The 27581-nt window shown below is 37.0% G+C and overlaps 1 protein-coding gene across 1 annotated transcript in view; it reads left to right on the top strand.

The window, feature by feature from the left end:
• Positions 1 to 21634, top strand: part of LOC137058548 (testis-expressed protein 264 homolog) — a 57139-nt gene extending 35505 nt beyond the window's left edge. Inside the window, exons 3-4 of the mRNA XM_067431839.1 lie at positions 10367 to 10535; positions 19612 to 21634. Of these exons, the coding sequence (XP_067287940.1) occupies positions 10367 to 10535; positions 19612 to 19883 (441 nt within the window). The 3' untranslated portion in view covers positions 19884 to 21634. The remainder of the gene's footprint in view (positions 1 to 10366; positions 10536 to 19611) is intronic.
• Positions 21635 to 27581: the final 5947 nt, after the last annotated feature.

The raw sequence follows: 27581 nt of genomic DNA on the forward strand, positions 1-27581 counted from the left end.
AGAGAAATAACGTTGCAAAGTTAACTTGTGTTTATTCAGATCTCTTAGATACAAACAAAATAAACTCGCGCTCTCAAAAACTAGGTACAATAACACTTCCTCAGCAATCTTTCCCCAGCTCCGTTTCTCTCCGTCTCTCCTGAGTAAACCACGCCCCCTCCGCACGTAAATGCAATGTATTTCAAATGCAAAGATTTAGGCCAATCACAGCTGTGGGTGTTTTCACTGAAGACTCACAGCAGACACGCCTCTTGAAATAGAGCATTCTAAACGGAGGGCTAATATCAGTATATAAAAAAGGCCTTTTATTTCTAAATTATGACATTTTTTGATGTAAAAACCATACTAACAATATAAGTACACCCCAGGAAACAATATAAAACAATAAAACAACCCATGCCATGGGACCTTTAACATTTTATGTGCGCATGATCTTTGGCAGATGGAGACGCTGATCGCTTTTGGGGATTTCTTTTACACAATAGTTTGTCCTCTGAACGCTTTGAATATTTGTACTTTTTGAATAAATTGTGCATGCAGTCGTATCTGCCTATATTCTGTGTTTTATATCATATAATACACAAATTGGTAGGTTTAGGGATGGGATGGGGTTGGGCTACATGTTAAAACGTGTCTAACTAACGTAAAGAAAAATAGATGTAAATACTCCAACATGTCATTATGGCAAAATCATAACCCAATATATAATTTCATTATAATGATATGCCCAACGCATCTGTGTATGACACCAAAGGTTTCTCATTGAAATCAATAAAGCACCTTGCTTGTCGAAAAATGCCACTAAAGGGGTACCCTGTGCGTTAAAATGTGACGCCAGGGTCCCTTGACCATGCGTCAGTCATTTGATGAGTAGGGAGTGAGAATGTGTTGCAGAAACTGGGGTGTTCTGGGCAGTTGCTAGGAGGTTACTAGGGTATTTAGAGTGGTTGTTAGAGTACTGGTGTTTTGGTAGTTGCAAGTTGCTTGAATATTACTCTGTTCTGAGCAGTTGCTTAAAGAGGGGATATAAAACATTTGGGCAGCTGCTAAAAGCTTAGTAAACACTAATACTAATATTTTTTTGGCTGCACCATTGTTCATAAGGCAGAACATCTAGTCATAAGCTCTCTGTAAAGTAATGCATAGTAGCATAATAGCCTTAACCTATGACGTTTACACTCAATGATCCAATAGCAGAAGTTGTTAAATGCTGTGACTTTCAGTTTATCCATCATTCTAACTTTTACTTCACATAGCTAACGGAAAAAATAAGCTTCATAACATAAGTATTTTTATATGTAAATAACATTTTAAATTAATAAGGCACAAAAAATAAAAACTAATACAAAAAACCCCCCAAAAAACTAATGAGATTTATCATGACATGCACAACCTAAGCGCTGTTTAGGACAGATTCATGTGGAAGAACCACTAACAAAGTATCTAGTCACATAACTTTCACATAACGTATGTCGGGTGAAACAAGAACGTATTGATGCAGTTCAGTCAGCCTGCTATTTTATTCCAACTGTTTGTAAATATTTGTTTATGTCTAGTTATGCTTCGACTACGTTTGTGCAAAGCAAAACTATTTACTAGTGTGAACTGTGTAACTTAGTGCCTATTTAAGTCAAAACTAGGCTAAGTTCAAACTTATGCAGCTGGTGCAACCGGCCCCAGTTTACTAGTGTGTTTTGGGTAGTTGCTTGTAGGTTACTGTTCAAATCTACCTTAAGTTTAAGCCTGAGCAAGCACCACGAATTAATGTTTGTTCTCTCAGACCTCCGATAGATTTCTTTCTGATTGATCTGTGACATTTTCACTTAAGATGATATCACCTCTGAGAATCTTCTACAGAGGAAAAATATTAGTTCGGCAAAGCAGTTTAGACATGATTAGGCCATTCATCTCAAACAGTAACACATCCATGAAATATGGAAGATCAGGGATCACCCATCTACATAATTGATTTTAATAACAAAGACATAAACCGTTCCAGAATCAGCACTTCAGAAATGTGCTGACCTTTTTTATAGATTTTGGTTTGTTGCTGTTCTTGGCACATTCATCTCTTTGTGGCACTTTCAGCCCACGATGAATGCACTGTGGTTACCCAAGACAAAGCACATGGCGATGTATGTGTGTGTGAGATGCTAGTGACAGGAAAATGTGTTTAGAAACAGTACATTTGTACGTTGGACCATGAGGTCTTGTTTAGTCCTAAATTTATCCTGAACACTTTTGTTTATTTTTCCAAAAGCATGTGGTATATATTTGGAAAGGGTTTTCCTTTACAGACTGACGTCCCATGAGATGTTTATCCCCAGGCAGGGAACTTACCAAAGAAAAGAAAACACTCCTCCATTCTCACATGAAAACCTGTGGCATGTGTGGGAGAAATAAGGCTATATAAATACATCAATAATATTTTATTTCTCACAGGCATTCTCTGTTGGTGGTGGCCCGATTGAACTCCTGCTTCCTTTTTTACTTTCCAATTTGTGTTTCTGGGATTTTAGTATCAATGCTTTATGGAACAAGTAGTTTGCAGCATTTTTTTAATAAGTGGTTGTACACACAATCGACTGTTTCTTTTGCAAAAGAAAAACAACACCTTTCGAAATGCAGAGCCAGTTTGAATTGCAATGGAGGGACGTCCCAGACAATTCTAAAGCTATTCAATCACCAAGCCAAATATTTGATGGGCTTCTCCAGCAGTCACCTCAGGGGCCTTTCCTCCTTGTCACTCATGTCTTTTTGTAAATAGCATGGATTCTCGCTCCGCGTCTTATCTTTATTCTCTCATGAGATGTGCCATCCCTGGAGACACTGAAAATAGTGGGGATATTTTATGCCAGTGGTCCATCACTATAAAAGAGTCTTTCTCCTTGAAGGAGCAATATGGCATTTTGTTATTAAGTTAATTACCATTTTGTTGCTGCCGGTTAAATGTGTGATCTGTGAAAAGGGTAATCTGGTTGCACAATCAAGTTCTACAAGAGAAAAAAAAATATATTGCTCAGAGGTTCCTTTTTTTTAGCTGAAGCGATTTATTTATACTACTGTACCATTGAGACATTTGGGGTTCAGCAAGATTTTTAAAATATATTTCAGCAAGGATTCAGTCATTTGATCAAAGGTGACAGCAAAGACATTTATAATGTTACTACAGATTTAATTGGATGAGAAATCATGTTCTTTCTGCGTTTGTTGACTTTTGACTGCAGACATTGGTAACGACAGTTAAGACGTGAGGTTATAGGCTCTGTTTCTCAGAAAAACAACAGGATTTAATTTCTATTAAATTTATTTGCTTTTTATGGGAAGCAGTGGATATATTAAAGGGGTCATATAATGCCATTTTTGTTAATATGTTAAGTTAATATGATTCTTTAATGTCTAATTGAAAACTTTGTAATATACTTTAAAGGAGTACTTCAGCGCTGGGAAGATGAATCTGTATTTAAACTGGGTCGTTAATGTCGTAGAAATGTGAAATTATTTTTTTATTTGGTGCTTTCTAGACTGAGAAAAGACAGAAAATGTATTTTTGTTTCATGTGGATGAAAGACAACAATTCCCAGAATGTTTCGCTGCCCTACGAGGCCACTCCCAAAGCTACCGCTACTAGATTACTGAATCACTGATCACTTTCCCACCGCGACTGTGTTCATTTCATAAAATCAGTTCAGTTAGAGAACAGACACTACAATTAAAAACTGAACTTGTCTGTTCAACATGTGATTCAGCCGCTGAGGGAGTGTCACAGCCCAAAATGCTGCAGGAGTCAGATTACATTGACAGTCATGGGCGAGCTCGTGATGAGAGTTCGACCACTACCAGAGGTAGTTGAAAACGCTTTCGACCGGTTTACTTTTGTAGTGTAAACGTGGTTGATTGGGTTCAAACAGCCACAAAAGATCTCCGCCTACTGACCTAATGTATAAACATTATGGGAAACACACTAGCCAGATGGGATTTGAACAATGTTCTCTCACCATTCCAGATTTCAAACACACACTCAGAGTGTTCAGAATGGTCTTCTAGATATCAGAAAGATGCTGCTCTCCTTATGTTTTTCAGTGGTCTCCTAGTTTGCCCATTAGATTGAAAGATCTGAAAAAACTTGTACATTTACACCCCCATAGACCCTGCCCTTGAAGAAATCAGGACAGATGTGGTTGAAAGCCGACGAGAGATGGATTAAAACACCCGGTGTGAATGGAGATGTCTCCCTCGTCTACTTGTGATCCAATCGAACAAAAGCGCAGCTTACGAGGAGTAAACAGGGCCTATCACGTCTCTTTCATAGTATATCAAAGCACACATTTGACACCTTTTCATTAGGACTATGCCCGTCCTTCCATCCAGATCAGTATTTCTGTGATTCTTTGAATGAATGAAAGCCTGGAAACAGATCTCAGGGCACTCACCGAGTTCAAGATCCTTTTCATAGTTGTAGAAAGGCAATCCTTGCTTATCATACCCTCCGCTACTGTTGAGAAGAAGAAAAGTGGAAGGCATTTCCATCATGCCCTGGTTTCTCTTTCTGTCTCTCTGAGTCTAGCGAGACTGAATCTATATGAGGGAACGTTAATTAAAAGTATATACAGAGAAGAACAGCGGTGTGAGATAGAACCTTTCCTCTTGAATTTGGATGAGACACTTTGACAGCTTTTCATCTTCGTCTCTGGCTTACCCAGCCACCCCTCTTCTTTTCCTCTCCATCTGTTTTCTTTTCTTCTTCGAGTTTGCGATGGAGCCTTTTCTTGCTCTCTGTTTTTTTCTTACATTCCCCTGTCATTAATTTAGTTTTCTACATTGTTATTGTACACGAATATCCCATGTCTCACCTTGAAATGTCAGTCAACAGTTGAATTTAAGTCATATACTTATTTAGCACTAGTTAATAGCCCACAATTAAATGTCTTAGAAGTAATATGGACTACTTTTATGGTAATTTAATGACTTTTTTGTCATTTTGAAGCTTGATAGACTCTAGGCTTCTAGACTGAAAAGAGTGACTATTCTTTCAAATATAGGTATTGTTCAAAAATTCACCTTTTGTGCTTCTCTGAAGAAAGAAAGTAATACGGTTTGGAATGACATGATAAAAAATAATGACTGAATTTTCTTTTTTGCTATGAACTATTCCTTTAAATCACATTTGCTTTGTACTGTAGAGCTGAAGGAGCTACCACAGGGTTGGCGGCAATAGAGCTCAGCAGCAGATTTCCAAAAGTAAAAGTGCCAAAGTATAATATATTTTGATAAAAGTTAAAATTTTGATAAAAGTATTAAAAAGAGTATGATTTACTTCACAGCTCTTTATGGCATTAGTAGCTCTCTGATTCCTCTATAACCCTTGTCTTTCCCCCCAGATTTTTGGCTTTAAATTTATATATTTAGGTTGATTGGTTTGGTTCTCCTTATTGAGGAGTTTTTGAAAACTCTTTGGGGAAAAATATGAAAAATACAAACCCAGGCTTCCTCAAAACGGGACGGTAATTTTATGGGACCTATTTTAAGGATCTAAGCACATGGTCTGAAGCACGTGGAGCATGTGCACTTAGGACGTGTCCAAATCCACTTGTGCTAGTTTAACGACGGAAAAAACAGTCTGCGCATGGTCCAACAGGGTTGTATCTAGGCTCTTAACGAGTAATGGGTGTGCTTTGGGTGTAACATGCAATAAACCAATCAGAGTCTCATCTCCCATTCCCTTTAAAAGCCCTTTAAAATGTGCACAATAATAATCTTTAACATTGTTTATTTGTAATATTTGGCAGGGAGCAGAATCTCATTGAGTTTGGCACAGATTGTGGTTTTGGTCTATACAGCTAATTTTGCCCTTCATGACAACTGTGAGGGGGTGATTTTTTATTTTTTTTCTCATTTGTTTGCATTTTATAAAGCCTTAAAGTTCTGCATAATTAAGAGCGTGGCCACTTTGATTGACAGGTGGATAGCCATTTATCCGCTGTCTGTTAGTCATGGCGTCACCTCAGCTCCGACCACGTCCCACTTTTTTGCCCATTTTCTGTTATCCGGGCGTGACGTGTGATGACGCGCTGCCAAGATGGCGACGGCCAGCTCGTCTCTACTTTACACTTCAAATCTGCACTTCAGAATCCTATGGGTGACGTCACGGACACTACGTCCATATTTTTTACAGTCTGTGGGCAGAACACACCTCATTTTCAGACCAGCAAATGGATGATCATAGATAAACAAATGGGCGTGAGTGCATTTGCTATTTAAACAACGTGATGTGAAAATGATAACTGCGTCAGGCTGAAACTAGCAAAAAACAGTTGCGTTGTGCCTGCCGTCGCATTGCTCCGGGTGTGTGATAGGGCCCTAAAGGTCTGCATTAGTAGGTATATGTTAAAACAATGGGAACCATTGGGATCAATGGCTGATTCTTTGAGGGAAAGGAATGATAGGAGAGACTATTTATTATATGATGATGGTGGATATGAAACTTCTTGCCCTTCAGCTTTGTTTTGATTGCAGAGTGTTACAAGAGACTGTAAGCTGGTTAATTATCTGGAATCAATAGTTCAGCCATAAACCAATTACAAAATCCCACTAGTGAGACCAGGACAATACATCAGCATTTTAAGTTGTACTAGATGGACTTTTAAAAAAAAGCCAAAACTTCTAACAATGATAAATTAACCAAGGTTTTTTCTTTTTCTTTTTTTAGTGTAGATCCTCTGCCTAATTTCGTGACTTAAGAGTTTGAATCAATGACTGAATCAATCATTGTTTAAACTTGCTCATCTGTGCATTTTTTCCTTTTTCAGGTCTTGAGGGACCGCAAACAGTATGGCACGGATACATTGTTTATGAAATTAGAATATTTATAGCGTTACGTAATCCCCCAGTTTCTAGTTCCGTCTGCCTCCTGTCTCCGTTTACGACACCAATCCTCCAGCTTTGTTCGTGGCGGCGCACGTCAATCATCTGTCAGATGTAGAATAGCGCCGTGTCGAGGAGATCAGGGTTTCAGATCAGGCCTTTTCCTTTTCAGACCTTGAATTTGTTTGTGAGTTTAATGGTAGGAGCAGCATGTATGCTAATGCTAAAGGCAGGACAATGGGGCGTTATTCAGGTAAGAATGAATGTGTGTTTTTGGTAACACTGTAGTTCACTTTGGTCCAATTCTCACAATTATCTAGTTGCTTGTTAGCATGCATATTACTAGGATATAGAGTGGTGCAGGTATAAAATCACTTTGTAGGTCAAACGCAGAAGCGAGTTAGCATTTTAGCAATTCCGGTTCTTTCGTCCCAAAGTCAATGGCATTTTTGAATGGGGTTTAGTTTAAATGGCTGAAGTAAGGTCTGTGGTGAACACAAGCTCAAGACACGTCCACATTTTATTCTACGACATAAAATACATCAATATTACCCCACACATGATTTTTTTTTTTTTTTTTAAAGCTACACTGTGTGATATTTTCCCCCATCTAGCGGTGTAAAGGTATATGACAATCCAGTGAATATTAGTTTCTGTTCCTATCAATTCCGATTTCGTTTTAACTCCTACGGTGGCCGATTTAGTCCAAGATTAACATGGCTTCCAGTTTGACCTCGTTCATGACTGCCGCTTTTCTGAGTGTTAAAACGCAAAAAAGCGAAGCTTGAATTTATGGGTTTGTCCCTCTTTAGCTAATGTACTTTCAAGATGGAGGAACAACATGGCGACCAGCATTCGAACCCCTCACCTGTATGTATTTTCAATGGCATATAAACTTACGAGAATACTTTATTACTTGAAAGAAGTAAATTTACATTAATGAGCACATATTTTTGAAAGAACTAAGTGTTTTTAGCTAAGAATAAACTAAAAAAGTTACACAGTGTAGCTTTAAGCTGTTATGTGTTTCTTGAAAAAGACAGTTGCTAACAAGTGGCTAAATAGAACTTCAGAGGCTGTTGAGGAGATTAAACGTCATCACACCAAACAGGTTAAGACAGTTCACTTTTACAGCCTTGTTCTGCTTATAATTGTGCTCTTATAAACCAGTCTAACTCAAACGTTCTGGGAAAATGCTTTGATATTAAAAACAGAAAGTGTTGTCTCGGAAGCTTGATGTTGAAATCGTGGGTCTGTGGTGTCTGTTTATAGCCTACCGTCAGCTTTTTAATTCTGACATTTAGGCTTCAAAATTAATACAATTTGCATTCATCTGTAATAATTATCTTGATGGACAAAATGTGGAAGGATCTCAAAGATGATGCTAACTGCCGGTTGGCCTACAAAGTGACGTTGCCACTTTATTGGCTGTTTATTAATACTTATAAAGCACATATTAATGCCTTATTCTGCATGACCATTTTCTACACCCCTTAATCTTACCCAAGACTTAATAGCTACCAAACTACATATTAATAAATAGCAGTAATTAGGAGTTTATTGAGGCAAATGTAATGGTTAATAGTGAGAATTGGACCCTAATTTTAAGTGTGACCATATTTTTACATGCATATCTATCATTTTTAGAGAGAATCTGGGTCATAATTAAGCTAAAAATCAGAATTAGATTAGACATTGCAGTCTGACTGTGTCATACAGCTGTTGAAAGCCTTTGTCTGTGAGGAACAGATGGTGAGATATTAAGTAAAAGTGGAAGAACAGAGACATCCCTAATGTGCCAGACTCTTTAAGCACATGTAGACAGCTAAACGTAGGGGGGCTCTTTTTCCAGGGGAGCTGTTGTCTGACTTTTGTTTGTGATTTCTACAAACTAATTCATCCAAATATAATTTTTGTCTAACCTGGTGATCAATCATCTTATATTTTTGCACTTCAAACCTGTTCCTGATTTACATATTCAACACTTCACTTTAAAATATTCATCAGCTTAATGAATATTGATGTAACATTTGACTACTGTGAACTACACCCTGCCTGAAGTTAAAGCAACACATACTGGCAACAGTTTGGACAAAAGGTTTTTTTTAAGGGTTTGGAAAGAATAGAGTTATCAAAATTATGCTTTTAGGATGTCTCTGACACATGTATTTTACATTCATACATTTGGTAGACACTGATATCCACAATGTAGTGTGGATTCAGGTTGATTTTGATACTTTTTGCCATTGAAATCCCAAAGTAGCCTCTTTTTGTTTTTTGTATATTCCTGGTTTGAAAATGTCTGTTTCAATTAGTGTGATTTAGTGCTCGTAAGATTTTAATGAAAAGATCACAAGACAGATTTGTCTGAATAGGAGGTTTAACAACTCTGTTGGGGGCTCCTTAAATTTGATTGAAATGAAGCACGCTTTGAAGTGTGTGTGTGCGTGTGCATGTGCGCGTGCATGTTCAGAGTAAGTGTTAAAACCAGTGAGGAATAAGGGTAAAAACTGAGGAGAGGAAGGAGGAATATGAAGCGTCAGTGGGTGGACACAGCTCTTTAATCTTAGTGTCTATGGATAACCTGCTTTTAGCTTTTCAACTTTTCCTTTTATTTGCTCTCTTCCTTCCAATTTTCCTCTTGACTTTTGATAGCATACAGCTAGCTAGCCATTATCGCACAACAAATCAGCATCTACTGAAATAAATAAATAAATGCACATTAAATGTTTACTAGAGTTCAAATTATTATGAGGCTGTCAGGATGGATGATGGACGGACGGATTGATGGATTTTTTTTCCTAATATGCTGATTTGCTGCTTAAACATTTTTTATTGTTATCAATGTTAAAAACAGTTGTCAACAGTTATCAATGTTAAAAACAAAATTAATATTTTTGTGTGAACAGTCATATAATTTTTTCTGAGGATTATTTTATGTAAAGGAAGTTCAAAAGAACATATTTATTTTAAAATATACGTCTTCAGTGCATTTAGTGCACAAAAATGTATGTATTTTGTAAAAGTGTTTTGAAAGACATCCTATATATCATATATATACTGTAAAAAATTGTTGGTTTAATTAAAAAAAGTAAGTAACCTGGTTGCCTTAAAATTTTGAGTTGATACAATGAAGGAAATTGGTTAAATAAATAGAAACTCAAAATATTATTGTATCTGAACCACATAAAAAATGTGATAAAACATGAAAATAGCACAATTTGGCATGTTTCACTGCTTCATCACAAATACAATTAGCCAATATTCTTACATATTTAAATAAAATTTAAATAAAGGTTGTCGATTCTCAAAAATGTTCATTGTATTAACTCAAATTTTTAATTTCAATGAACTCAAAAATGTAAGGCAACCAGGTAACTTATTTTTTAATTTTTTTTACAGTGTATTTATTTATTTTGTATCAAGTAGTTGGATTGAAATAACTTTTATTCAAAGACTTTTATTTTATTTTTTTATCCTTCTGTGTGTCTCTCTCTCTTAGGAAAGAAAATTGTGCGCACATCCCTTTCTAGAGATCTACCGAGGGAGGATGATCCACTATATGAGTCCGCTGGCTCGGCAGGGTGATTTCTATGTTCCTGAAGTTAGAGAGGCCAAAAGATGGTTACTGGGAAAAGAGTCTGACGAGGACAGGAGGACGGACATCACAGGTATACCAATTATTCCTTTCCTATTGATGCTTTTGTATCTAAAGTAACTCACAATACACAGAATAAAGGAATTAAAGTTTAACAAAGGTGTCCTTTTGGTTATCTGCATACTTGTTTTGGCTAAGAACTGACAAGACAGTCTAACTGACATGTAAGCTACCAAGCATAGTTTCTTCGGGTTTACCATGACTTTAGTACAAACTTGTTGCCTCCCATCTGAGATTTGTAACCCTCCTACTGTTTATTGAGCACTATTAGTAGCCTATTGTAAATTTAACAAGTTCAGTGCAACCAGTGTATTCCAGTGTTTTAATATGCATTAACCACCACCTTATGGAGTTTTGATGTGGACGCGTCATATTGGCTGAACTTACCTACACCTGCTCTAGTGATAATGAGACACAATCTGTGTGCGAATGGCGTATTGCCCTGGTCAGACCAAAGCCCAGAGGTACCACCGAGCAAATATGAAACACGGGTGAGCTGTTTGTGAGGGGTGTGTTGTCTACACCAGCTGTCCTGGACTGTGTGTGAGTGCCTGTTCCACCTGTTAGTCTGTTACCTTGAAACAAACACATGATATTAACTATAATATATGATAGAGGAAGAAGATTAAAGCAGAGAAGACGGAAGATTAAAGGACAAATGTGAAGCCTGGCTGGTGTATTGGGTCTAAATGTGCTACTAAATTGAATATGTTTTAAAGCATGTCTCATTCCTACTGTCCTGTTCAAATGCATGTTTGATCTTCCGTGCATTTCCTGGGAATCAAACCCATGACCTTGGTGTTGCTAGCAGCAGGCTCTACTATTTGTTACATTACACAGACCCTCAAATCAAGCACAAAGTTAGCTGCATTTGGCTTATATCTTTAGAAACTAACATGAAATCGTCTCAATCAGAAAACTCGTTGAAAGTGCCCTATGCAAATAAAGTGTTAACAATATATTTTCAGTATTGGTTTCTAATAATAAAAATATAATAAAAAAGCAACACAAAATACTGTTTTATAAGTGTTTAAGGAATAAGTTAAATGGATGGGTCCTCCAAAAATAAAAATTGCCCTTGAGCGAGGCATCTGCAATTGTTCCCCACAGCGAAAATGGCTGCCCACTGCTCTGTGTGTGTGTGCGTGCGTGCGTGTGTGCGTGCGCGTGCGTGTGTGTTCACTACTCACTGCTCCTAAAATTTGTACGCTAACTAGGATGGGTTAAAATCAGAGGACACATTCGAATAGCAGAGGGTTACCAAACTTTCTAGTAAATGCACGAATGTGTTGTTCACACAAGCAGCGATGTTCTGTCTTTCTTCTTACCAGTTAGATACCATTCACACATCAGTACCAAAATACTGGTAAACTCTGTGATGCCAATCATTAGAAATGACCTTTAAACGCTGAGCTGTTTTCTTCCTCCGCCTTGATGAGGAGAAGCACTTTAGTTTCATCATAGTTACATTTTGTTACTTCTGAGCGACAACCTTTATGGGATGATCAAGGCATCCATCTAGTGTATGTTTACATCTGAGAAAAACAATTAAAAGCAGCAGAACTTAAAGGGATAGTTCACTTTGAAATAAAATTTTGATATGTTTTAGCTTACCTCATGGGCATCCGAGATGTAGGAATATTTGTTTCCCCAGTAGTTTCAATTTTGATCATTTTAGGTCAAACCGTTCTTGTCTGTGCCTCACATAATGCAGGTCTATGGTCACCACCTCAAAGAGCATACACAGAGAAGTCCAAATTAAACAATCCCCCATCGTAAGTACACACTGATGGCCTAAGACACGAAACGAGCGGTTTGTGTGAGAAAACGAACAGTATTTATATCGTTTTTATATAAATAAAACAGACAAGAACGGTTTGACCTAAAATTATCAAAATTAAAACTACTGGGGAAACAAATACTCCTATATCTCGGATGCCCATGAGTTAAGCTAAAACATATCAAAATTGTATTTCAAAGTGAACTATCCCTTTAACATAAACGGCTCCGACAGAGCTTTATGAATGGCCCAAAGCAAAACTTCTCAGTACGTTCTGATCTTGTACGTCATGCTGGTATTTTACTGGTGGAAATGTTACAACTTCTCATAACGGGAAATTGCAAGAACTGATTTACCACTATTTTTGAAAAGGTCTTGGTCACACATGATCTCTAAATGGTAATTTACCAGTAAACACTGTTTTTATGCAAGTATGTATTTTCCATATAGAAATAAATGTATTGTACTTTTCAGGGTTCCTACGCAGTATGGAATATGATTTGGGTAATTTCCAGGTCTAGATAAGTATGGGAAAACCGTACAGAAATATATTTGTTTCCAGACGATTGCCCCCATTCAGTTTTCTAAAAAATAAATGTCATAAAAGCAGAGTGTTTTCTTAGCAATAGTTTTAGTGGCCCTTTAGGGTTCACACTTGGTGTGTTTGGTTCGAACATATAAATTAATCCAAAACAGGACATGTCACAAAATGTGACCCTAAAAAGGACCGAATGCTTACGCATATCTGTTTTTCTTGGCATATTCACGATTTTTTTCCCATCACAGCAAATCTTTGCTTGTGTGTGTGATGGACAGCTTCCTGCCACTCTTTTGATTCCTTTACACATCTTATAATCTCTTCACAAGTTCTCAACTGGTCAAAATGCCATCATATGTAGGCTATACACAAACAATGAGCGTGTTTATCCCAGCAGACAGCATTATTTTGGAGGTTTGGTAAGTTCCGTCATGAAATATACGTAATAAAAGCCGACCAATCAGGTTTTGAACATATCCCTACTGTTTTACAGTGAGGAAAATAAGTATTTGAACACCCTGCTATTTTGCAAGTTCTCCCACTTAGAAATCATGGAGGGGTATGAAATTGTAGGTACATGTCCACTGTGAGAGACATAATCTAAAAAAAAATCCAGAAATCACAATGTTTGATTTTATAACTATGTATTTGTATGATACAGCTGCGAATAAGTATTTGAACACCTGTCTATCAGCTAGAGTTCTGACCCTCAAATACCTGTTAGTCTGCCTTTAAAACCTCCACTCCATTTATTATCCTAAATGAGATGCACCTGTTTGAGGTTGTTAGCTGCATAAAGACACCTGTCCACCCCATACAATCAGTAAGAATCCAACTACCAGCATGGCCAAGACCAAAGAGCTGTCCAAAGACACTAGAGACAAAATTGTCCACCTCCACAAGGCTGGAAAGGGCTACGGGGAAATTGCCAAGCAGCTTGGTAAAAAAAGGTCTATTGTGGAGCAATCATTAGAAAATGGAAGAAGCTAAACATGACTGTCAATCTCCCTCGGACTGGGGTTCCATGCAAGATCTCACCTTGTGGGGTCTCAATGATCCTAAGAAAGGTATCAGAAGTCAGCCTAGAACTACACAGCTGGGACCACCGTTTCCAAGGTCACTGTTGGTAATAGACTAAGATGTCATGGTTTGAAAAAGCAGGGTTCCCCTGTTTAAACCAGCACATGTCCAGGCCATGTATTGTGAGATTTTGGGGAACAACCTCCTTCCCTCAGTTAGAGTATTGAAGATGGGTTGAGGCTGGGTCTTTCAACATGACAATGACCCGAAGCACACAGCCAGGATAATCAAGGAGTTGCTCTATAAGAAGCATATCAAGGTTCTGCCGTGGCCTAGCCAGTCTCCAGACCTAAACCCAATAGAGAATCTTTGGAGAGAGCTCAAACTCTGTGTTTCTCAGCGACAGGCCAGAAACCTGACTGATCTAGAGAAGATCTGTGTGGAGGAGTGGGCCAAAATCCCTCCTCAAGTGTGTGCAAACCTGCTGAAAAACTACAGGAAACGTTCGACCTCTGTAATTGCAAACAAAGGCTACTGTACCAAATATTAACATTGATTTTCTCAGGTGTTCAAATACTTATTTGCAATTGTATCATACAAATAAATAGTTAAAAAGCATACATTGTGATTTCTGGATTTTTTTTATTTTTATTATGTCTCTTACAGTGGACATGCACCTATGATGACAATTTCAGACCCCTCCATGATTTCCAAGTGGGAGAACTTGCCGAATAGCAGGGTGTTCAAATACTTTCCTCATTGTAATAGACCAGGACTAAATGGTCCAAGCGAACCAAGCGAACCGAAACTGTGTGAACAACACACCCTTAGTGATTGTCGAACACGACTGAATAAATTCAAGGTGCACATTTTCATTACACAAAGCTCTTTGTCTTTTACCATAAGTGACTCTCTTTTGAACTTTACTAAACGAATGTGTGTGCCACTTGAACAAGCAGCAGATAAAAGAGCAAATAATAATCTAAATCTGAATGTACTTTGCTGTTTGCAAACATCATTCAACATCAGCGTCAGAGGGGAATATAAGCAGCTTATAAAGAGTTTTAGGTTTCATCTCATCATGTAAACTCATGTTATCACTTCAAGAAAACCAAATAAAACAGAGAAAATAAGAATATTTATAGATGACTACTATATACCAAATGTAATGCTGACATGTTTATGTTAAATATGATCTTCAGAGAGGAAATTAGAGTATGGAATTTACACTTGTATTTCTGTCAGTTTTGTCTAACTGCCATCCTAGTATTTATTTGTGCACACAACATTATTCTGAAAAAAATGACACTTTATTGTGTGAAATGGTTTTCGACTTTTTTTTAATGAGCGGATGTCTGCCAGCAGTGTGCCTGTAGTGACACAAAGTGCAGAGAACAGATGTGAACAGAAGACGACAGATTTTCCAGTCCTTGATTTTGAAGTACTTCTGGTTGTCTCCGAGCAGATGTCTGCGCCGTGTTTTGAAATTGCCAGAGAAGTTTCACTGCAGTTGTAATGTCAGAAATGACTGACCGTTTAATTATTAATATGCACTATCATCTCTTTTTGAAGATTGAGTTAAATTGCAATAATTTGCAAAAAATAACTTTGTCATGTTACAGCACTGTGTCAGCTATGCATTCTAAGCAGATATCGCAGACGATGTTGTCAAGCGGTGTTTTAGTTGTCACGCTGAAGAAATCGCTGTGTTTTGCTGAAGTGGTATGAAGCTGACCTTGCTGCTCAGATTTGAGCATTCAACATCTGTTCCCCTGTGAAAGATGCTGTTCACGAACGGCTACAAAATGAGTTTTGTCAAAGCGGCATATTGCACTGAAATGCGCTTTAAATGGCTGGGGCTGTGTGGGTGAAGTGCCGTCACATATGGGAAACCAAGGGGAATTGTAACACCTTAAATTTCTTTAATTACAAAAGAGTGAGGGCCAATAGCATATACTCGCTAAGGTTCTCTCTTTGCTTGAGAAAACGAATTGCATTACGTTGTGAGAAATTTACAACAACAACAAAAATTGATGTATACAAATTAGTTTTTATTTTACAATTCTTTTTCTTTGAATCCTGTTATTAATACCTATTTTATTTATTGCCATTAATTATCAGTTAATGGATTTTAAGCTCTGGTAGCAGATTCTGTGAGGTCGAAAAATATGTGACACTGGTTGCTAGTAAAATAAATAAATAAAAACTGTTCTTGATTTATCAGCTAATACCACTTGCAGTCCAGTTTAACTAGGCACTAAATATGCAGAAATAATGCCACGTAGTAAGTATTCAAATTAAGCCATTGTCTTTATTTTTAGTGAAATCATCTGTCATTTCTATGTAAAAGAGGCTCATTATAAACTATAGATTGTGCAAATTCAAACCTCAGCATTATTTGAATGGTGCAGTTACTACTAATTTCTGCGGAAAATCAGGTGGTAAACAAATTTTAAAAAGTGATGAGCACATATTTGCAATGCCCCCACGCAGCATATCCAACACCAAGTATTATTTTGAATGAGGGAATCCTGAAATCCCAATTAAATCATATATCAACTCGGCAACAAAATCTGACATTAACTGTTACATGTTTCTTTAGCTCAAATAGCGCTATAAAAAGCTTATTTTTCAGTCGCAGGTTTTTATGGGAACCAGAGCTTCTAACGGCAGCTGCAGTGAAGCAAAGTATTTGCCAAGCAGCGATTGGCTTTTTAATTTAGAAGGCGAGAGATGTATTCTGCCATATTGTGTGTTGCAGTTTCTCCCATTCAGAATAGGAGTGGTCCTTGTATATCTATAGCTTTTGGCCCATTTCATCCTTAATTCCCAACTCCTAAAAAATTAATAGATTCTGTTTTGCTAAAAGGAGTCGTCAAAAATTCCAGTCTTACTTCCTGTTTCATACCTATGTAACAATTTAACAAATTTGCATAATGGGAGCTTTTGGTCTTCATTGGCTGCCCATAAACAACATCTAGTTTGCCCTGCCCTCAAACACTGTAGTTGGAGCTGAGGTCTGGAAGAGTTTGTTTCAGGTTGCTGACATGTCGTGAAGATGCTTTTTTTCTAAACTTTTCATGCAGTTCAAAAGGACGAGGACTCAGATTGACACAAAAAAAAAGGAAGGTTTCATTTCCGACACGCATTGTGAGAGGTAGACCAATCACAACAGACTGGGCCATTTGACCAATCAGAACAGAGTAGTTCCACAGAAAATAGGAGGTTAGAGAGACTGAATATTCAAATAAACCGTTTTCAGACTCGTTGAGAAATTAGGAGATGTGCAATGTTTATTATGAGATTTTTGTTTTGGACATTGCATGAATGTAAACCTATTGCAGCCTCCAAAACAAAATTAGGAACCTTTAAAATGGCATAATAGGGCACTTTAAACCAAGTGTTTAAATGTCTTTAAATATAAATATTTAAATAGTATGATTACTGTTGGCACATAAATGTATAAATGCTCGTAAATACCAAAAGACAGCAGGTACATTTGTAGTAGTTTGGGTATAGTAGTTTGAGCAAAATATATAAAAAGTTAGTTTCCGAGCAGCCTCCGCTACGCATGCTGATGGCATTTGAAGGACACTTTGTTCTCTCTCTCCAGCACCATCAATCTCTTCATCTTCATTCCTCTCTCTCTTATATGCTCACTTCCCTGTCATTCTTCACTATTCCCCTTTATCTAGTCTGTCCGTCCCTACTTACAAAAATGCCACATTGACAGGAGGAGCAGGAGGCAGATAAACACTAAGTGAACGGTCATCCAATAGACACACAAAACATCCCTTCATCTTAGAAGCACTGACATAAGCAGAAAAAAAGCTGAGACGCAGGCGGTCCTGACACGTTTGTCACTCCGCCACGCTGTGGGAGCGTGTGGGGTCTCCTTCACAAGCAGCATGAGCGCACACACACGTCTCGGTGAAACTCACCTCTCTCAATCTGTTAGTCTGTCTGTTCTCTCTCTCATACTGTGTGTGTGTTTGTGCGTGTGTGTGTGTGTGTGTGTGTGTGCGTGTGCGCGTGTGTCTAAAACTCCTGATACAGAATATTAATGAAATGCCTACAAAACATTTTGCTTTATGCCTCAGTGGGATGTATTGAAATTTGTATTGTGCATGATCATTTCCTCAATTTTTACACACTTTATAGTTAGTAGATTGTCCGACGTGGACTATCCAAATAAATCAAAATAAAGAGTAACAGTATCAGTCATTTATTTGAATATTCGCCGCACTATCTCTCTCTCTCTCTCTCCCTAAAAAAAAAGTACAAAATTGTACCGTTTAAGGGTACATTTTTGGACCTTTATGTCAGGGGTAGGCAAGTTCGGTCCTGCAGAGCTCCAAGCCAACTAAGCCACCATAGTATAAAACTCATGGCTCCCATTGCAGTATATTGCAATGGCCACTGTTGAGTTGCATACTCTGATTATGGGTATCTGTGAGCGTCTAAAAAATGTTTCCCCTTAGAATGTATTTAAAAATCTAAAGTCTGATCTTTGGGTTTCTTCATGACAATTTTTGTTGAAACGCTTTTCATTTGAACAGTTTAAGTGTTTTGTTAACACTGTAACAAAAACCACAAACTCACATAAAAAGCCAGGAGTCAATCTGCCCAACTAAATGAAACACTGATCACCATAATGGTGATCAAACATTTTCAATAAAACATCAAAATCTAAACCTGTTGATTCTCAATAAGCGCTTCTATAGATGTCTTTCAGTGTTGGAGCCAAAATCTGCAGGACAGCGACTCACTATGACCCAACTTGCTCTAAGTATGTCATTGTACCTTAATAAAGACCAATTGTATACCTTTAAAGGTACAGTTATATTAATTTTAAAGTAATATTTACATTTTATTTAGGCTTTTGTCATAATTTTAACAATAACACTGGTGTAGCATTTAAAACTTTACTTGTAAGCATTTTTTTTTACAAAATAGTATAGAATTTGAATTTCAGCAAATAATTGGTTGTGATCATAATAATTATTGGATTATCAGCATTGGCCTGTTTTTTAGTATTGGTTCATCCTCATATTTCAGTGTTCTTTTTCATGCAGAAAAAATAATGAAAATCTAGATTTGACTTTTGTAGAGAATATATTGAGTGTGGTCACCATGTTACTGTGTGATTTTTTTTTTTTTTTTTTTTTTTTTTTTTTTTAAGGATGTTCAAGGTGTTTTTTGCATCTTGCTATGCCGTTTCTAGGGCGTTCTGAATGGTTGGTAAGTGGTCAGATGAGTTTAGTCACATAAATTATTTAGACAAGTGCTATTACTTTTCTTAACAATCAGATGTGCAGTTTCCTCCTGGTAGATGATAAAACAGCTTAAAAAATGCATACGGAGGGATCCTGAGCTCTTTTGAAATGTTCAGTTAACAACCAACTTGTAATTTATGCTAAAAGAGCCTAGCAACTACAGAAACCTAGTTATCTGCAAAGGTTTTTGTTCACACACTCCAATGCCAACACGTGCAGTTCAACACAAACACTCCTCATCTCCTTTCCACAAGCACAACCGCTAATTAGTAAGTAGCACCAGTGCAGAAACAATCTGGAATTGCTGATTAAACAGTAGGGAACGCGTGTCTCATTTTTTACTTGATGTTATACAAGCTTTTGTGTGCTAGCCATACAGGAGACGCTTTCATTTGCGGAGGTGCTGCTTGCTTACTGTGACACTATGGCGAAGATAATCACCTTTTGTTTTTGGTGTGGCCGTGTAAACACACAGGTGCTGATTCCCACAGCGAGTGCAGTTCTGTGAGCCGGGACACCTCACCTGCCCCGTCCACCACCAGGACACACTCGCACGGAGACCAAGACAGACACTGGGACTTTGAGCGTGTGGAGAGATGCGACACCTCCAGCGTTTCTTCCTTCGAGGAGCTGGACCTCGACTCGGACAGGACGGACAGGTGTGAGCACACACCTTCAGACCTCACAGGAAGTGGCAAAAACCACCTGCAGGCCCAAGACAGAGAGATGATGGTTGAGGAAGAGTGAGAGAGCGAATGGAAAGAGGATTTGTGGGTGGTTTTAAAGGGATAGTTCACCCAAAAATGAAAATTGTTCTTGTAGTTTCAAAAGCTGAATTAGTTTTTGTAGAATCTTTACATACTCTTAACAGCTTTTAAAAGTGGTCCATATGATTGTTTCCTAGCAGTGTTATTTTAGTATTATTTATATACTAGCATAGTATTTATTCATATTTTAAATGTTTTATTTCATTTTTAATTTGAGTTTGAGTTATTTTGTAATAAAATATGTATTCTAATATATCTTTTTAGCTTTATTTTCGTTGACATTTTTCATACAATGTTATTTTTTTATTTCAGCTTAATTTCAATTAACAGAAACAATTTTTAATAGTTTTTGTTAACAATAAAAATATTGATTCTAAGTCTTCTGAAGCCATTTGATAGGATTGTGTAAGGAGTAAAATAATCAATAAATGGCGTTTTAGTGGGAAATAGTTTTTTTATCAGTGAATAACTGCTTTATTTTGGTCTGTTTCTCATAGAAAACTATAAAGAATATATTAATTATTTTTATGGTGATTTCTTTTTTTCTTTTTCTTTTTTATCCTTTTTAACACTTGACAATAAACTGCTGAAATTCTTCTATTCAACTACAGAAAAAAGAATGAAGTTCAGGAAATAATGACCATTTTCATTTTCACAAATGAAGATTCTGTCATCTTTTACTCACCCTCAAGTTGTTCCAGACCTCTATGAATTTATTTGTTCTGCTGAACTCAAAAGAAGTTATTTTAAAGGATATGGTTAACCTAACAGTTGAAATACCATGGAAGTCAATGGGGTCCATCAACTGTTTGGTTACCAACATTCTTCAAAATATCTTTTTGTGCGTGCGTGTTCAGCAGAAGGAAGAAATGCATACAGGTTTGGATCAAGTTGAGGGTGAGAGTTTTCATTTTGGGTGAACTATCCCTAAGTTACAAAGTGTTATGGTGTATTTGTGTGTAAAAACATGCTTCCGTTCATTAATAGACAAGAAGGGCTGGTTTAGCGAGGACTGTTTTCTTTAGCAAAGGGAATCGGCAGGTACAGAATTGTGTCTGTAGACAAATAAATTGAGCCAGGTAACCTGAATATCTTGAAAGCATCTTCATAATTTGATTTAGTGCATCCTCATTAGTATTTCAGTGTTTGTTTGTTTGCTTGTTATTAATCGTAAGTTCCTAATGACTAAAGTTAAACTGACATTGATGTTAGTGATTATTCAAGTGAATCTATGTTATGTTATGTTCAGCTTTCAGGTATTTGAGTCTAATTTATTATTTTCTATCTTCACTTCCTTCAGTAATTACTAATTTGCGCCCAAAGATACTCCCAAAACTGAAGCATTATGTGGCTGGAATATTGATTCATCAAAGCCATATGTTTATAGACAAACCAAATCTTTATTTGCAGCAGAAACTGACATTTCCTCAATCGGGACACGATTGCAGCATCCAGCACTTGTTTATTTGTAGTTTGCATTTTAAAAGAGTTTGGAGCACATAATTACATGATCATATTTTATCATATAAATGGTATTTGCCTATGCTTGATTTTCCACTGAGTTTACAAATTACACTTTATCAGTGTATTTCTAGTTGTTACTCTATAGACAATTTCATTTTTGTTCCAGGTTGTGCAAGTTCTCACAAATTTCAAAATAAACTGAATATACTGTTAGTTTAGAAAAATGTACTATTTTATACCTATGTCTGATTAAAATTTGTAATGATTTGTTCTGTTGCTGAGCAACTTAATAAACTGTTTTAACAGAACTAACTGGTTCTTATTTTTTGTAAACTTTTGGGGGTGTATGAATGTTATATTCGCTCATAATACTGCCAATGTTGTTTTAGTATAATTTATAAACTGTAATTATATGATAGATAAGTTTTGACTACATATGTTTGTTTTTTTGCATTGCTTTAATTCTTCAAAATAAGTTAAGCAATGCTCAACTTTTTGTCATTTAAGTTGACATAACTTAAACATCCATGTTGCTTGAACTTAATTTAAGGCAGCAACTTTTTAACAGTGTACAGTTATGTAAATTATTTATATTTTGAATTAGCTTTTATATTTTTTAATTTTAGTTTTAGTCACTGTGCTTTTGTCATTTTTACTAAGTTTATTACTATTTTTATTTTTCAATATTCTCTTTATATTTTTAGTTTTAAGTAATTTTACTGCATCACTTTAACTTTTAATTCTATTTAAACATTTTATTTTCATCTTTTTTTAAAGGCACAATATGTAATTTTCCGCCGCTTTAACACAATAGCGTTGCTTGCTGATGCCGAGATTGAGCGCGGGCAGAAATCATGTTCATGGATGAGATTATTAACTGCTGCTGGAGCGATTGCTAATGAAAGACGAGCGCGACACATGCGCGATAGCAGCGGAGCTTTTATTATGCCACAGTCGCCACCTTTGCTTTTTCCGGTCAAGCATATGTGGGGTAGCTCAGCGCTGTTTGATCATATTAGATACATTTGTGTGTGTTGAAAATGGTGTTATAACGTTGCTCTGTGCATTCACTCGGCAGCTACTATACGAGACACTCTTTGCACGCTACAGTAAGCTAGATTGATATTAGGCATGGTAAAAATCATGGTAAATCAAGAAAACAAGATTTAAACAATAAGACTAACTGTGTTGAGCTGTAAAACAATGGTTAGCTTTCTGTCAATGAATGATCCAAACAATTGTTCCCTTGTCTAATAAAACATTGAATATATTAAAGTGTCTGGTGTTTCCATGATTTCCATAGACACAAAATATAACTAGAAATCGAGGGTAACGGGTATGATGTCATTGGTTTGTGAAAGGTAAAAAAAAAAAAGATTCCTCTGGATTTCAACATAATTGGCTAATGTAAGTAGACAAGTCAACAAAATGTATAATTCTTCATATTGTACATACCATGCCTTTAAGTTACGTCTATTAACATTTTTTTTTATAGTTTTAGTTTAAGGCCCTGCCTAAAACTCTGTAGTGACTCCAAAAAACTTCAGAACTTTGATATCTTGTTTCTTTATTGCCCTCACAGACACACACACACACAAAGTGTCTGTCGGGAGTACTGTGTCTTTACTGTACTGTAAATCCCTCTCTGTATTATGCCTGGTAGCTTTCTTTGTTTTCTGTCAAATCAAAACAATTGCTTGGTCTCCCAAGAGATCCATTTATGTTGTGTCTGTGCATTGAAGTGCCATGTACACAGAAAACTTCAAAGTGTCATTGTAATCCACATTGTCGCTGATACTATAGGCTTTAATTGAAAATAATAGATCACAACACTGCCTCTTGAGACAGTTAAAGAAGTTTTGAAAGCACAAAGGGTCAAGAGTATAAAATACTCCCACTTCTTTCAAAGTCTTGTTGGAGTCACCACCAAATCAAAATGGTCTATTCTTGTTTTTTATGGACTGTTCGGGTATTTGATATAAAGTATTTATTCCGTGCACAACAGTCTTTTTTTAAATTCATGTGCCCTCGTAATCTTCAATCAAAATACACTGGCATAACATTATGCCTAATACTGTGTTGGTCCCCCTTTTGCTGCCAAAACAGCCCTGACCCATCGAGGCATGGACTCCACTAGACCCCTGAAGGTGTGCTGTGGTAGCTTACAGAAAGATGTTAGCTGCAGATCCTTTATGTCTTGTAAGTTGCAAGATGGGGCCTCCATGGATCGGACTTGAGGTCTGGGGAATTTGGAGGCCAAGTCAAACACCTGGCGGGGCGCATTATACTGCTGAAAGAGGCCACAGCCGGAATACTGTTCCCATAAAAGGGTGTAAATGGTCTGCAACAATACTTAGATAGCTGGAAACTTGTTAAAGTAACATCCTAGGACCCAAGGTTTCCCAGCAGAACATTGCATAAAGCATCACACTGCCTCTGCCGTCTTGCCTTCTTCCCATAGTGCATCCTGGTGCCATGTGTTCCTCAGGTAAGCGACGCACACGCACCCGGCCATCCACCCAGCAATCCCCAATGTTGCCGCTTTCGGCCGTGGACAGGGGTCAGAATGGGCACCCTGACTGGTCTATCGGCTATGCAGCCCCATACGCAACAAACTGTAATGCGTTTATTTTGTACTTTCTATCAGAACCAGCATTAAAGTGTGATGATTTGAGAAATCAACTTTCCCTTGAGCTTTTGCTATATAAAAGGTCATGGTAATATAAGAATATCCTCTAAGTTTCAGAGCTGAAAACTTCCTTGTTAGTCGAAGAAAAGCTTTTATAGATCAGGCTCAGCAAACGGTCCTGTGCTTTATACTGACGTCAGTGCGCGACGAAACACCGCCTCTACAGAATCTACAGCGCGTCTAATCCAAGAGCCACGCCCACCGACTCATGGAGGGCAGCTGATCAACAACAATTTCATGCCGAGAAAGATTAAGATATTGCGCTATTCCTGGTTGTGGAAGAACAGAGTCGCTGAATAAGCTTCCTTCTGATCCTAATATTAGGAATGTGTGGTTGAACTTTATTTTTAATGAAGCTCCAGCTCATGTGGGAAAAACATATTTACTTCAGTTCACTGCGAGATCGTTTCTGAACAAATCTCCATCGATGCAGGATTTGGATCCGATAGGAATGGTGCAACACACCGATGTGAGTAAAACGTGTGTTTATATGTGATAGTACTGCATTGTTATAGATCGTTTTGCTTATGTGTACGTGTCTATCTGAAACATACCTTTAGCACGCTGGACAGACACCTATGGGCCGATGAATCTCTATTCTCCATTCTTGTTCTGCTATTCTCACTCTCAAGTTGACATCTGAAGGGTGCGCTTATATTGTCCAATCTTGCGGGCTATGTGAAGTATAAAAATAATAGTCCAATCAATCCACCGCGGGTGGATGAAAAATAAATAAATCATTGTGTTTGTTTGATAAAGACATTTACGAGCCCTGTGATCGAGAAAATCATTCCGGTTGCTGCTTCTTCCTTTATTCTCTCCTCTCTCATGTCACTGAACTGACAGCGGAGCTGAAGCTCATTAAATATGCAAATCTTCTCCAATGCTAGCCGTGGGCGTTTACTTCCAAGTATCCAGTGGGCACGCCCATCAAAACCAGCGTTCAGGAGAGAGCCTCAAAACCAGTGTAGAAAATAGCCTATTACTTATTGGTTATGATGTTTTTGAATGTAAAAACCACACGAACATCATTAGTTGACCTCAGACAACAGTATAAAAAAAATGAAAAAAGCGGTTTCATGACACCTTTAACTCCTTGAGCAACAGCTTCACCTGTCATAATGTTATGCCTTCCCCTCACTCTTTCAGCAACCTCTCTTCTGTTCACTGACGTGAGGGCGGAGATCAACCAGTAGCAAATCACAACAATTCAATTATTTCCCCATTGACAAAATCAAGTCCTGCCCTACATATTTTCTTGTTTAAGAAGCCGTTTCACTTGGATATGCATCAAAATATAGAAAAAGCACTTTACGTTTCATGGCAGTATGCCAGAGAAAGTATATACAGAATTTCAGTCTCTCTGAAAGTAATATGTTTATTTCACAGACAGAAAACAACAGAATATCTAATTATCAAGTTTCAATGTTCCTCAACTAAACACTAATAATCTTCCAAGATTTAAAGCCGTGATCTGGAATTTTGGAAAATATAGTGTAGTTAATGTACCTCGTCCCTTTGCCTGTGACTTTGATTGATTGATAACTTTTGACCCTTACAAATTTACTGACCCAAACCTGCACAGCATCAGCAATTAATTTGTGTAGCATTTTAGAATGCACTCTGACTCAATTATTATGGCTGACCTATTTATAAACTTCACTTTCATGCTTACTTTACCTCCGAATATAACAAATGGATGTAATTTTTGCATGAATGCATCACAAGCTTGTTATTTAGCATATCAATAGACGGTTTTACATGCTGTTGCATCATACAAACCTCGAAACCGTTTTTTCCAGAGGGCTGACCAGCTTTCAGATTGATCTAAAATTTGACAGAATTATATTTCTGTTTTAGTGGAAAAGTTTGGTGCAATTTCTGATAATTATATCACAGAATCCTTGCACTCCCCAAAACTATTTGTCTGGATTGCTCTGCCATTATGATGTTCAACAGACCTCTGTTTCAAGGCAAAATTGGTCCCTTTGTGTTAGAGGTGGTTATTATATAATCTATTGCGAGTGTTTGCTGCTCTAATCACCACTGTGGGCATGTGCATTTCTCTCCACCGTCCTCTGAAAATATCCAAATTACTTGTGTGTATGGAAGACAAAGCAAGCTTTGTGCTCCCGTCGGTGTGTGTGTCTGTCCATCAGTGACCAACCCCCTCCTGATTCCCCTTTAATTGGTTGAGAGTCTGGGAGAGCAGAACTTGGGCAGCGCTTGAGGGGTCTTAACAGTGTTCTGGAACTTGGATGTTAAGGACTTCTGCTGAATTATACTTGCAGTATCTCAGAGAGCCATCACCAGTACATTAAGTTTCGTTCTGTAATTATACCTTCACTTGTGCCATCTCGCACAGATGAATAGCCTCATCATTAAAAGCTCTTTCTTAATAGTTTGAATCCACCCTGCAAATCAGAACCTGCAAGTGGGCAGCATTTCCATGACTTAAATGTAGCCTAAATGTAATTAGATTTCTATGCTTGTAACATTTGTAAGGCTATAATTCGCTGCATACATTTGTTGTTGTTTATTTTATTTTATAAATACAAGCACTTTTCAAGCAAAGCATTAATCAAAAAGAAGTTTAGCCTATGTTCTTAGATTTTTTAAAATAATTTTATATTTTAAAAAATGTATTATATATATATATATATATATATATATATATATATATATATATATATATATATATATATATATATATATATATATATATATATATATAATTATATTATATTAATGTAATAATATTATTTTTGCTAATTAAATTCACTATCCTGTCCTTTGCACTGTAAGCAAGAAAAAAACAAACATCCAATTATAACCCGCCTCTATACTTACGTCATTAAATATCCACGCCTCGAAAATTTCCAAGAAATTCGCATAGTTTGGTTTTTAGCGTCTGAGGGGAAAAATTGCCTTTCTTTCTGTGGTTTGTCTGCTATTTTCTTTTTTATCTTTTTGTAGTTTCAGGCGAATAGAGTGAGTTATGTGGCCACATTTGCTGCGTGCTAGCAGACAACCAATCATAAACTGCCGCAGTGGTTGCCTCATTAAATATTCATAAGCATAAGTCAAAAACGGTCTCGCGATTATTTTGTTTTAACCGTCTAGGCTAGGGTTTTAACGTCTGAGGGGAAATTGTAAAAAAAAAAAAATTCGAAAAAAATGTTTTTTTTTAATTTAATTATTTTATATATTTGTTTTTTATATTGTAGTACTGTTGTATATTCAAAACAACAGTGATTGTATCTTACATGATGATTACGTGACAGCGATTCGCGTGCTTAACGTCTTCTTAAAGTCAACTAGATACCGTGTGAAATTCCGAAACCTGTCTGCTAATTATAGGCTACTTACCAAGTATGAACAACACGGCACAAAGATACCATTTAAGCTACTCATTATTAAATGGGTATTATTAGGTAAACAATTTAAGCGAGAAAAGCGCTGTTGACTCCACCTATCTTCACAGAAGAGAGAGAGAGAGAGAGAGAGAGAGAGAGAGAGAGAGAG

This window comes from Pseudorasbora parva, chromosome 22, assembly GCF_024679245.1.
Source record: "Pseudorasbora parva isolate DD20220531a chromosome 22, ASM2467924v1, whole genome shotgun sequence".
In the NCBI taxonomy this organism is placed as follows: domain Eukaryota; kingdom Metazoa; phylum Chordata; class Actinopteri; order Cypriniformes; family Gobionidae; genus Pseudorasbora; species Pseudorasbora parva.